This window comes from Pteropus medius, unplaced genomic scaffold (genome assembly GCF_902729225.1).
Source record: "Pteropus medius unplaced genomic scaffold, Ma_sr-lr_union100, whole genome shotgun sequence".
NCBI classification, from domain to species: Eukaryota; Metazoa; Chordata; class Mammalia; order Chiroptera; family Pteropodidae; genus Pteropus; species Pteropus medius.
In genome coordinates, this window is record NW_024340692.1 from 11,652,870 (window position 1) to 11,666,100 (window position 13,231).

At 37.1% G+C, this 13,231-nt stretch overlaps 1 protein-coding gene across 1 annotated transcript in view; it reads left to right on the forward strand.

Annotated features, from left to right (window-relative positions):
- Positions 1–13,231, forward strand: part of ERMP1 (endoplasmic reticulum metallopeptidase 1) — a 44,659-nt gene that overhangs the window by 16,982 nt on the left and 14,446 nt on the right. The window contains exons 6-12 of the mRNA XM_039881869.1: positions 626–718; positions 2,838–3,050; positions 3,816–4,036; positions 7,519–7,693; positions 8,114–8,304; positions 10,560–10,712; positions 12,929–13,131. Coding sequence (XP_039737803.1) covers positions 626–718; positions 2,838–3,050; positions 3,816–4,036; positions 7,519–7,693; positions 8,114–8,304; positions 10,560–10,712; positions 12,929–13,131 — 1,249 coding nt within the window. The remainder of the gene's footprint in view (positions 1–625; positions 719–2,837; positions 3,051–3,815; positions 4,037–7,518; positions 7,694–8,113; positions 8,305–10,559; positions 10,713–12,928; positions 13,132–13,231) is intronic.

Sequence of the window (13,231 nt, forward strand, 5' to 3'; positions counted from 1 at the left end):
TGTTGGAAGTTTGTGAGTAAACAGCATTTTCTGAGAGCAAATTGTGTATGTGAGTGCTCTGTATTCTGACTCATTGAAACTAAATTCCTGATATTTTCCTTTTCTTTTAAACTCCACTCTGGTTTAAATACTTGCCTTTTCTAGAACATGTCATCTTACCCCACAGTGTGACAGAAGAACAGAGGAGAACTATTTAGCAGTTCATTCCCAAAAGATGGTAATAGATCCTTCAGGGGACTTTGATTTTCATTGTTATTTTGCTTTGCCCACACCCTCGGTGGCTTGTACAGCTTATTTGAAGTTAAAATTTGGCTCTGGCTTGGCAAGTATGTAGATGGCAAAGTTTTGATGACCTCCCAGTCTCAATATTCCTACTCCTTGGCATGTGACTTGTAATGCTTCCCTGTGTAGTAGTATACTTCCTCAGTCATTATGTATTGAATTATGTACCATAGCTATAGAATTTGGAAGAGAATTCACATCATTCATCCATAAATGTGACAAAGCAATCATGCCACTGCTTTGACATTTTGTCTTTTAGGAATTTAATATATTAAACAAATAGGCCTAAAGCAAAGTTGATCTTTAAAGCAAAATGACTTTTTTTTTTCCCTGTATGTCTTAGGAATAGACTTAGCTTTTATTGAGAATGGATATATTTATCACACCAAGTATGACACAGCGGACAGAATTCTAACAGATTCCATTCAGAGAGCAGGTTGGTATTCTAATTTAGACTTTTCATATATGGTAAGATAGAATATAAGAGATGACCTATAAACCTATAAATATTCTGTGGCCTGTGCATTAGGGAGGCAGCATGTGGTGTGAATGAGTGGGGGCTTTGGAGTTAGAGATAAGAGGGCTTTCATTTTAGCCTTGAAATCTAGTTTAGCAATTAAGACCATAGATTGTTCATTGTGAGGAATTGGAAAGGAGTTGAGCCAGGGTTATGGTAAGATTGCTGAGCGATGAGAGTGTAGCTAAAATGGAAGCTATACATTGGAGGGGGCACCAACACATTTGGGCAGCTTGCCCAGGTATAGAAATCAAGGTTGGGTAGTGAGGGTAATTGAGAGGATTATAGGACAGATGTCAGGACAACACAGGGGCAAAGGAGTTAAAGTGCTTTCCAGGGGGATCTGGAGTAATCAGGGGAGGTAAATCTGATTCTGAGCCTTAAAGAGTTGGTAGGGTTTGGCCAAGTGGAGAGGATGTTCCAAGTAAGAGCACAGCATACGTAGGGTGTGTTTCTGTGTCTGTGTGGGGGGTGTGTGTGTGTGTGTGTGTGCGTGTGCTGTTGAATAGAATTGTCAGACTACAATCTAAATGGAATTTGTATTTTCAGAAATAGAGGGAAATGAAGTAGGAGTGTATGGGGTAATTTGTAGAAGGCTTTAAAAAGCAGCAAGATGCTGCTGCAGAAATAAGGAATCATTAAAGGCCTGAGTACTTGAATGAATGATGGTTTAAATGCTGTTAGTCTGTTAATGCTGTGTGGAGTGGATGATGGAGAGCGGGGAGAGCCTAGACTGTGGTGTTGACGAAAGATAGAAACGAAAGGGGAGGGATGGAACATTAGATAATTAGATGTAAATTCAACAAGACTTGACAGGTTAGATAGACGGGATGAATCAGATGGATGGCAGCAAAGATGATTGCAAAGTATAAAGCCTCAGTAATGGAGAGGGGAGGAGACTATGAATTCTGTCAGACATATAACATGGATGGGATCTGTGACCCAACCAGATGAAAATATAGATGTAGTGTTAGAGCTCTTAGTCAAACTTGGTATATGGGTTTGGGAATTAAAAGCATAGAGGATACCACAAAAGTATAGAGAATGGAAATGTGTTTTGGAAGAGTGAAGCAAAGTTAAGGACTAAACCTGAGCTGTGGGGAAACACATTTTAAGACAGACAGAGAAGTCATGAAAGAAATCTCATGGTAAGACAGTGTGGTTGGTGTCTTAAGTGAAAAGAAGAGAAAGTCAAGGATGAGATGAGAAGCAGGAAGAAATGCCAATCATGCAAGTCTTCTTATTGCTGCTATGTTAAAGGTCAAATTCATTCACTCATTGATATAACAAATATTTATTATAAACCTCTAAAGTGTTGGGTTCTGCCTGCTAATGACTCTCCTTGCTCTCCAGCTTCATTTCTGAATCATCTCTCTCCTCATTCATGACTTTCATTTCTGTATTTGGAACTTTCCCTCCTCAGGGCCTTTATCTACACAGTTCCCTTAGTCTGGACAGTCTCTGCCATTGTAGCTAGCTCCTATTCATCCTTTAGTGATAAATATCACTTCCTCAGGGTTGCTTCCCTGCCTTCTCAAATGCATTAATCTCCCATGACATGTTCCCAGGGGACTCTAATAGTTCTCCTTATTAATTTTTTTACCGAACTGTAATTGACATTCCTTATTCATAACACATGTGTAATAACTTGTTTGGTGTCTTTGAGCTTCATGAGAGGCCTTTGTCTCTTACTTCACCACTGAATTTTTGGTGTCTAGAGCAGGGTCTGCTAAATTAAATATATATTAAATGAATAAGAACTAAGAAACAGCCGTTGGGTTTGTCAACAGTGAGGGTACAATTGATCACAGACTAGTTCCAATAGGAGGGAAAGAATGAAGGCCAGTTGGCTGAACTTCTACGTGGGGAGGAAACGGAGTAGGGGCATGGGCCTTATATGAGAAATTTGGTAAGAAAAGTCAGGGAGAGCAATAGGATGGTAGAAAGCTATTTCTCTTCATATTCTTTATAGGTATTTCTTTACTCAAACAGTGGATGGTTTGTTCAACTTTGTTATCTTTCTTTTCTTTACTAATAGGTGACAACATTTTAGCAGTTCTTAAATATCTAGCTACATCTGATATGTTGGTTTCTTCTTCTAAGTATCAACACGGGAACATGGTCTTCTTTGATATACTCGGCCTGTTTGTCATTGCCTACCCATCTCGTGTTGGCTCAATCATTAACTACATGGTGGTAATGGCTGTTGTTTTGTACCTGGGCAAAAAATTGTTGCAGCCCAAACATAAGAGTAAGTATTTTCCCCTAAAACTGCAATACTAGCATAGATATAGAATTTGGCTGAAGATTTTTAGTCAGTTTGCTTATCTTTCCAAGAAGTTAAAAGCCTGAATAAAAATCATATTTGATTTATACTTTAAGAAATTTCTAAATGAATAGCAGATTAATATGCTCATAATACTTTTAGTCTTGATGAAGCAGGCAATTTTTATGTACTTTACGTACTCCATAGAAGTACCACATAGGAGCTATTGAAAAATGGTTTGTATAGATTGACTTTTAGTGAAAAATCCCATTACAACATCTTGTCCACACTGCAGACCAATAGCTTACTATTCTGAAGTATGAATGAACTGCTTCTGCTTAAATTGGTCTCTTTCACTTGAAATGTTTTATAACCTAGGCTGGTATGTGCTGTTAGAAGATAAAATGTTTAGCAGCAATTTAAACATTTCAATACACAAAACATCCCAAAGGTGATGAAGATTAAGACTGCCCACTTTCCCAGTCAGGAATATATCTGAACTATTCCTGGAAGACTTATTTTTTTGGTTCTTTATTACCCACAGACTCTCAGTAAATGTTACCTAAGTATTATTCATTGATACCTTCCCTGCTCTAATATTTAACAAAACTTACCCCTAGGACATTTTGATACCTTTCAGTTACAGTGGTGAATTTTCTGTTTTAACTTTTGCCCCTTTAACTCTACTTACTCGTTATGAAATTGTTCAATAAAGATGGTGATTTCTACTTTGTGTTTTCTCTTCATTAGCTGCTAACTACACAAAGGACTTCTTCTGTGGACTTGGCATCACTCTGATAAGCTGGTTCACTAGCCTGGTGACTGTTCTCATCATAGCAGTGTTCATCTCTCTGATTGGACAGTCTCTCTCATGGTATAACCACTTCTATGTCTCCGTTTGTCTTTATGGAACTGCAGCTATAGCCAAAATAATATTCATACATACCCTCGCAAAAAGATTTTATTACGTGGTAAGTGTTAGGCTTATTGATTTCTTTTTGCTGCCTTCAAGGATTAAAGACAAATTCAAGTGGGATTCATTGTACAGTCATGCACTGCCTAACAATGGGGATACTTTCTGAGAAATGCATTTTCATCATAAGCGATTTCATCATTGTGTGAATGTCACAGAGTGTACTTATATAAACCTGTATGGTAAAGTCTACTTCTGTAATTGTATGTTCTATACTTTTATAGACTGACTGTGCAGTAGGTTTGTTCACATCAACATCACCACAAACAGGTGAGCAATGTGTTGTGACTGACTGTCTCAAGGCAACAGGAATTTTCAGCTCCATTGTAATATTATGGGACCACCATCGTATATGTGGTCTGTCAGTGACTGAAATGTCATTATGCAGTGCATCACTATATTTGGCCTTTTGAGCTATCAAAAATTGTTTGACATGGTTATAGAAAACTGGCTCCCAGAACCGTGTTAAATTTCTGAAAGGCTTCTTATTCTGAGGGTTTTCTTAAAGATTTCGAATGAGATTATAAAGCTGTAAATAGTGTTTGGGGTGGTAACAGCAAAACTTGTTAGCACAGCCTTTGGGCCTCTGCTGAATCTGCCTCAGTTTTTGTAACTATTCTTTTGAGTCACCAGCCCTCCCTGGGCTCACCCAGTTATTTATATTTGAATAACTGTTCTCCACTGGATTGTAAACTCCATGAGGGCAGGTATTATTTTGTTCGTTATTCCCTGTGCATAGGCGGTGTCTGACACATAGCATTACAATGCATAAGTATTTGCTGCCTGAAAGAATGTTGCACTTAAAGCTGAATTTAAAGTTTTCCCTTCAGTTTCCTTCATTTTTGAAAATCTATGTGTTGCTGATGTAGATTCTGACAGCATGCATATATGGTATGGGGGTTAAAGGCACGTTGGTATGGGAAAAAGGGGAGATAGGGTTCCAGAATGATTTATGCTGATTTAGACAATATTGCCATATTGTTATGGTTTCAACTCTGTACATTTATTTGGTAAAAATACAATTAGAATTCGGGTTGAAATAATGGGACTGAAAATAAATTAACAGTAGAGAGTAAGCCATGGTTTCTGATTTTCTAAGTGAGTTAAAGGGAAAACCTTTCTTAGCTCTGTTATTTTTCCAGACAGCCAGTACACAGCTGTTTTTTTCAGTTTGTCCTGCTAGGGATTAGAAGGGAGACATAGAAGACTAAACTCCAGCATCCTTTCACAAGGATGTCTCTGGTACCTGAGTCGCAGTTTCAGTTAATGTTGGGAGATGATCTGAGGAGCCCTTCCATGTTTGCAGTGCTTATTAAAGAAAGATTCTTAGAGGTTAGCCATCCATTAATGGTTGAGCTCATACTTGTATCTTAATGGCTTCAGTTTCCAAAAGAATTACACCGTGAGGCTCAATTTCACATGCTTATTCTCAGTGCAACAGAATGTCACCAGAGTGTGGCTGATTATTGTTGATGTGGCGGGTGGGTGGGAGGGGATGGCAGGTAGAGACAGGAATGCTTAGTAAAATTCCATTTACTTTGACTAATTTCAGTTGTCCAATCATAAAACTTTGGGCTGAAAGCACAATGGAAAGAGTAATGTGTTTTATTTTCATTTCACAAATGTTCTTTGAATACCATGTTAAGGCCTGGTGATACAGAGATTCATAAGGATGTGATCTCTTTCTTTGAGGAGCTCACAGTTTCATTTGGAAAAATGGGGAAACCATAGTGGTTACAGTACATTGGGATGAAGCGAAATAGAGTGACATATAAAGTGCTATAGGAATATAGGGCCAGGAGAGAGGAACTTTGTTTATGGAAATCAGGAAGGCTTCATGAGGGAGGTGGTGACATTTGAACTGGGATTTTGAAGCACAGGTAGAAGTGTGTCACATAGAGAACAGGTTGATGGGCAGTCGAAGGTGGTAATGTACAAGATGTGTTTGGATCACAGTCAGTAAAGAATTCAGTGTGGTAAAGACAAGGTGACAGCACAATAACTGGAAAAGTAGGGCAGGGTAAAGTTGGAGCATGACCCTAAAAATTAATGGGGCCACCATTAAAATTTTCAAAGCAGGATAATGAGTGAGACAATTTGTAATTTAGTACGAAAACTCATAACAATGTATAGAATGGATTGGAATGAGTAGAAGTGGGAGGGATCAACAGAGATAGGGAGAAGGGAACCGGATTTGAGGGATGTTTGTTTCATCTTTGGGTACAATCTGGGAACTTAATGTCAAACATATTTTCAGTTATTACAGTCTTCATTGCTGAGATCTTTGTAATTAAATATCTGAGTGACATTCAGCTTCAGATTGAATCCTAAGAATTATTGTCCTCATTTTTAAAGATCATGCCTCTTGATTAACACTGTCGAACATCTTAAGTATTTTACTATAGCCTGTCTTTCATTGTTCACGGGGGTTTGTGAACAATCAAATGAATTTTGATTTATTTTGAAAACATGTTCTTGTTTTGAATTCTTGAAGTAGTGGGGTTCCTTAAAACAAACATGCCCTGGACTATACACAGAAGTGAGAAGGCAGAGAAGAGAATAAAGTATATCTATTCCATTTTAGTTTTTCCGCACTGAAATATCTTTCATGTTTTCTTTAATAAAACCTCTAGTTCAGATGTTAAAATTTATTAAGTTCATATGGCAATTTTCTTCTGAAGAGCTCAAGGTGCTACACAGGAATGCTCAGACTTCAAAGCTCAAAAAATATTCATCAAATTTTATAATGTGAAAATACTAGAAGTCCAGGCCGGGAGGCAGAGTCGCACTACAAGATCAGTTGGCCATAGAAAACACTCAGGAATCATGCAAAACCCTAGACGGCTATGTGCTCTAAGGGTCCTGCACTTTTTCCAGGTGTGCCGTTGCTGGTGCTGCAGCAGCTTATACCACATCCTCCAGTATCCCTGGGAAATTGGTTCCCAGATCTCCTCAGACACCAAAATCCTCGCACATTCAAGTCCTTTATATAAATTGGCATACTATTTGCACATAACCTATGTACATCTTCCCATATACTTTAAATCATCTCTAGATTACTTATAACTAATACAATGTAAATGCTAAAGAGTTGTTGTACGATGGTACTGTTCTACACAGGCCATTTTTCTAGTGTGCTCAATAATTCTTTGTAAGTTGCTTAAGTAGAGGTGAATGTTTTAGGAGGCTTCTTTCTTCTATTTTAGAACATTTCCAAAGGTTACTTATAGCCCGGTGGAGGAAAAGCACAGAGTATGTATGAGTAATGGTGTTTTTACCCCATCTTATTAAATTCCCCTTTCCTGTTTAGCAGTTTGAATTTATTGCTACATGATAGGAGGTAGCTTTGTCAGTATTTAAAGTATAGACCCTGCTTAAAACAAAATGTAGCTCTTCAGAGCAGTAGAAATTATATTACAATAGAATATCTTCATAATTGGCCCATAAATAAGACAACTTGTGTTTTTTTCTTTATTTCAGAATGCCAATGACCACTACCTGGGAGAAGTATTTTTTGACATCTCGCTGTTTGTGCATTGTGGTTCCCTTACAGTTCTCACTTATCAAGGACTTTGCTCAGCATTTATTAGTGCTGTCTGGGTGGCGTTTCCTTTGCTCACAAAGCTTTGCGTGCACAAGGACTTTAAGCAGCATGGTAGGGTATTCTTGGTTTACATACAAATAGGAAAATACCTTAAAATATATAAGATAAGGCTTCCAGGGACTATTTCTTTTTTTTGATCTTTTTGGGTAGGCTTTCTAAATTGTTGTTGTTGTTGTTGTTGTTGTTTTTAGTTTTCAGATCACACAGATTTTTATCTCATACCTTATGCCCTATTCCATTCTCACATTTATGAACACATACTAATACATTACTTATGTATTTTGTATAATTCTTATTTGTACTTTACCTTCTCTGAGTGAAAGAGTTCTGTCTCACTAGATAACATGTACCAAAAGAGCAAGAGTCACATCTAACCTAATTTCTGTTAGGTGCCAAAGTATACCGGTACTATAAAAATTTGTATCTGACTGTAGAATTTCAGAGATGTGTGTTTTCTTTCTTTTTCCCTAGGTGCCCAAGGAAAATTTATTGCCTTTTATCTCCTGGGGATGTTTGTTCCTTATCTTTATGCATTGTACCTCATCTGGGCGGTATTTGAGATGTTTACCCCTATCCTTGGGAGAAGTGGCTCGGAAATCCCACCTGATGTTGTGCTGGCTTCCATTTTGGCTGGTTGTACAATGATCCTCTCCTCCTATTTTGTAAGGAAAAAAACTTTTAAAAAAAATTTTCTTCTCCATTTTTTTATATAAATATGTCATGAGTTTAGCCATACTATTCTATGAAATAGTGTTGCTTATAATTTATTGAGATAGTCTTAAGCAAAAGAAATAGTGAATGGGTGTGCATATTATGGATTCAGAATAGTAAGAAAATGTAAAATGGGGTTTTTGTGGTGGTTCTTTTTGCCTCCTCATCTTCCCAAATCTTCTGATTACACCTTTTCAAATAACTTTTCAAACTATCAGAATGTGAATTTGTAGAATGCATACCAAGTGAGAATTGGTAGAGTTTGCTTGGTAGTAAATTTTTAGAATGATTCTGAATAGTGTGTTTTGAACTTACTAATTAGAGGCCAATGTTAATAAATACATAGTTTATTACTGCTATTAGAGCTAGTGAGGGAAGACTAATTATGATGAGGCTTTTTTCATTATCAACTACCTCGCTGCTAGCACAGCAAAATTCATTAATTGAGTTTGTCTCCTTGAGTGACGTACACTATGATACCCAAAATGCCTTTAATTTAGCAAGTAATGAAGGCATATCACAGGCTTGTCATTTTGCTTTATCTATGTTCTGCCCTTAGAGGGAGAGTCCTACCTTTGTCCTCCCTTCTTCTTTTCCGTGGGACTCTCCAGAGGGAAGGAAAGACATGATGCAGAGTTGACAGCCAGAGCTCTGTTTGTAAGAGCGAGGTCCAGGCAGGGTCCTACCCTTGGCATGGTATCAACACTCTCTGGGACTCAGGACTCCGACCCCTCCAGGAGAGGCAGGTCTGTGTTGTGTGGCTCTTTTCATTGGAATCCTGAGAATAAGAAGTACTTACTGAATACCCACAGGCACGCTCTGAGATTTGAGGCTAGGGGACCAAATAGAAAAAGTAGTTATGACTTTATTATAGTTCTTTCCTCCATCCATGGAGATGATATTCATATAGTAAAGGGCAGCTTGTGTGGAGGTTAGGATCTAGAGACAGCAGGTAAGAATACCACATGCATGGTCAGCATTATCGATGGAAGTCTATGCACAATATTGTTAGAGGTCAGCTGTACTAGTCCTAAAAGAAATCTGAGCATTCCAGCCATTTTACCTTTAATATAATGATTAAATCTTAACTGGTATTCGCAAGGATGGATGGAAAATTCTAAAATGTTCTTTGTTGCCTTCAGGGTTTACTTATTTTGGTTTTGATATTAAGCCTTTAAATCCTCTGTACATGTTAGATAGGTTTCTGTTGTTAGGATTAAAGCACATGGTGGAGTTTTGTCATATGTAGATTAGGTTCTAATCTAGAGTCAGCTACGTCATAAACTGAACTCTCCCCGCCGGCCCAGTGTATTTAAATCATAGTCAATAATGAAAGCTATCGTGCTCATAAAAGATGATCAAAATGTGGGGCATTTCAGTTGTTCCATATGGAAGGTTTCAAAATGAACTCTTGAAAATTCGCTGTGGAAATTAAAAATGATTCCAAAGCATTACATCTTGGAAACCATAAGAAAGAATATTAAAGTATATTATCTTCTAAATTATATTTTATTAGGAAAGCTCTTGGAGAGTGCCTATTGGAATACTTTAAAACCTCATTTAATTTTCATTATGTGAAATAGCTCTGCCGCTCTTTGATGCTGTGGGTTATCATTCTTTTTATTTTCTTCTGTGTAGCAGTGTTAAAGATAATGGGTTATTAAAAGAGTGAGCCCATCCTCCTTGGGTAGTGGAGAATTGAACCACAGTGCATATGTGGCACATTATAAAAGCATTGAATGAAATTTGAATTTTATCGAAATAGGCCTTCTTATACCTAAAAGCTTACCTCTGGTTCTTTAATAAAAGCCTGATGTCATGATGTTTTGGTAATTAAATAGTCCGCTATGCAGTGTTAAGAGCACATTCATAGAAAAGGAAAGAAAATAAGTTCATGGTTTGTTGATGGATCAATATTCTATAGTCTCTTTTCAGCTGAGCAGACACACTGTCTGAGTTTCCTTTTTCCGTCTTGTCTGGCTGCCTGTTGAAAAGGCATCATCATGGCAAATGGTGGCATCTCTCATTTATCTAGGTTTTGACTTGTGATAAAAATCCCTTATAATTAGTGCTTTGTTTACTGGGTGTTGGAGTATGTTAGTACATGCCGATAAATTTTCCCCATTATTTGTTGGGTTATAAAATTGTCAGTTAAAATCACCTTTTTGCCAATGGTAATGTTTCTATTTTTGTGTGTGTGTTTTAGATTAACTTCATCTACCTTGCCAAAAGCACAAAAAAAACCATGCTGACTTTAACTTTGGTATGTACAATTACATTCCTCCTTGTTTGCAGTGGAACTTTTTTCCCATATAGCTCCAATCCTGCCAGTCCAAAGCCAAAGAGAGTGTTTCTTCAGGTAAGAGCAATTTTGCGTGAGCTATTTGAGATTCTAGACAGGAAAGTTTTCTGTGTTTTGAGCTTCACTAGTCAACAGGAAAACTGACTTTTCTACTGTTGACTTAATTTAGTTGTACTCAACTGTTTTGTAAGTCGGTGAGGAAAAGCCTGACCATCAAGAAGCATGTTTATCAGCTACACACACTTCTCCCAATAGACCGAATTGGAAATAAGCTGCCTGTTTCTATTACTGGTCAAAGTGTAAAAAGGCACATACTTGGAAAAATAAGAGCAAATATGTATCATGGAATAATGAACTTTTAGAAGTATAGGTTGTAAAAATGTCAGCAGACTAAGTAAAAATCTGAACTCCTGATATTTTAAAATGCTAGTAGAATTGATCTTAGGTAATGCTCAAAGCATATGTGATAATAAAAATATAATACTTAGAAATGGATTAATTAAATGAGATTTAGAACTTTCTTAAATTTCAAGTTTTTCTGCAAACTTTTTAGAGTTAGTACTATAAAGCAGGAAAAAGGACTAAGTTGCCTTATTTCCAGTCATCTTCTCTGTTAGAGGTTGTGGAGTGGCCAAACAGAAAAGCCAAGAGTTGTAACCTCAGTAATTATTCAAGGATTTGAATAACATCTGAATTTAAATATCAGGAGATTTCGAAAAAGGGCTGACTCTTCTTTGTTTATTATCCTGGAAGACACAGTTGATACATTTTATGTGGCAAATTTTAAAATTTGCAAAACCTTTAGTGAAGAACAGCTAGTTTTTAGGAGATTTAATGTTTCCAGTGACTTGCTAATTTTTTTAAAATTTATTTTTAATTATAGTTGACATACATTAGTTTTAGGTGTACGACATAGTGTCTTGCTAATTTTTATAATCACATGAGTAGTATTTAGGAAATGCTAGATTTTTATTTTTAAAAACTCTTGTTCTCATTGATTTTGGGGCTCACTTCTTCCTTCGTGCCAGAAGTTGGTGAACTTTTCTGTAAAAGTCCAGATAACAAATATTTTAAGATCTGCCAGCCATATGGTTTCTGTCACAGCTACTGGTTTTACAGATTGGAGGCAGCCATAGACAATACCTAAACAAATGAGTGTGGCCATGTTCCAATAAAGCTTCATTTATAAAAATGGTAGTGGGCCATTTGGCCTGTGGGCTGTGGTATACCCGACCCCTGCCCTATGCAGTCCTTTTTCTTTTCCTGTTTTCATTCTTCAGGCTGATTTCTGCTATTAATATATTCTAGATGGAACATGGTGGCCTTTCATAGAATTCTGTTAGGCACAAGTCTGTCATCTAGTGGTGAGCTGTGGTTCCTGTTTTTCTCTGCACATGAAACAATTAGCTTCATGAAACATACAGAAAGAAAAAATGTCTGTGTATGTATATTTATCTTAGGATGTATTTGTTTTTAAGTCCTTATCTAAAAGGAGTTTTAGTGTTCATGTCTTTTAAATGTGAAATAGGTTTTCATTTTTTTTGATGAAATTTAAATATATTTGTAAGAAATAATAAAATAATCATTTGCATATCCATTGAGTTTAAAAGAAAGAACATTAGCAGTACCTAAGGAAACCCAAATGTCCCTTCTTGAAAACCTCTCCCTCTCCCCAGCCTCCAAAGAACTACTCAGCCCCTATCTTAAAGTTTGGAGTTAATCACTACCTTTTCTTTATTTTACACATATGTGTAAATCTCTAAACAACAACATATAGTTTTGCCTATTTTTGAACTTCTTACAGGTAAAGCCATACCATAAATATTCCTTTGCCCAATAGCATATGAAAATCTTCCATGTTGATCTGTGTCAATGTAGCACATTATTTTCATTGTTGAATAGATATTTGTTGTAGGATGATGCCCCAGTTTGCCCATTCTACTATTAATGAACATTTGGGTTCCCAGTTTTTGCTAAAATGGACAATGTCGAATCAGCACTCTTGCACCTTGCAGGAGTTTCTCTAAGGTACATATTTAGGAGTAGAATTGCTGGCTTGAATGTGCATGTTAACTTTATTAGATAATGCTAAACAGTTTCCGAAAGTGATTGTGCCAGCATATACTCCCGCCAGCAGTATATGAGGGTTCCTATTGCTCCACAGCCATATCATTTCTTGGTGTTGTCAGACTTACTCATTTTTGTTAAGCTGGGGTGGAGGTGTGGGTGAAGGAGTGAAACAGTAGTTTTCTCATTAGTTTAGTTCTTTTCAGCATGTGACTAGAACATTTCATGGCTTGGATGGCAACGTAGTTAAACGGGACTCTGGAATATGGATCAATGGATTTGATTACACCGGAATGTCTCACATAACACCTCATGTTCCGGAGATCAACGATACCATCCGAGCTCACTGTGAGGAGAATGCACCCCTCTGTGGTTTCCCATGGTATCTTCCAGTGCACTTTCTAATCAGGTGGGTTCACTACTTTTCTGCTTTAGCTGGAGGTTGGTTTGTTCTCAAGTCTTATCACTATATCATTACTTCACTTAAACTGGTTAACACAGAAGTCAAG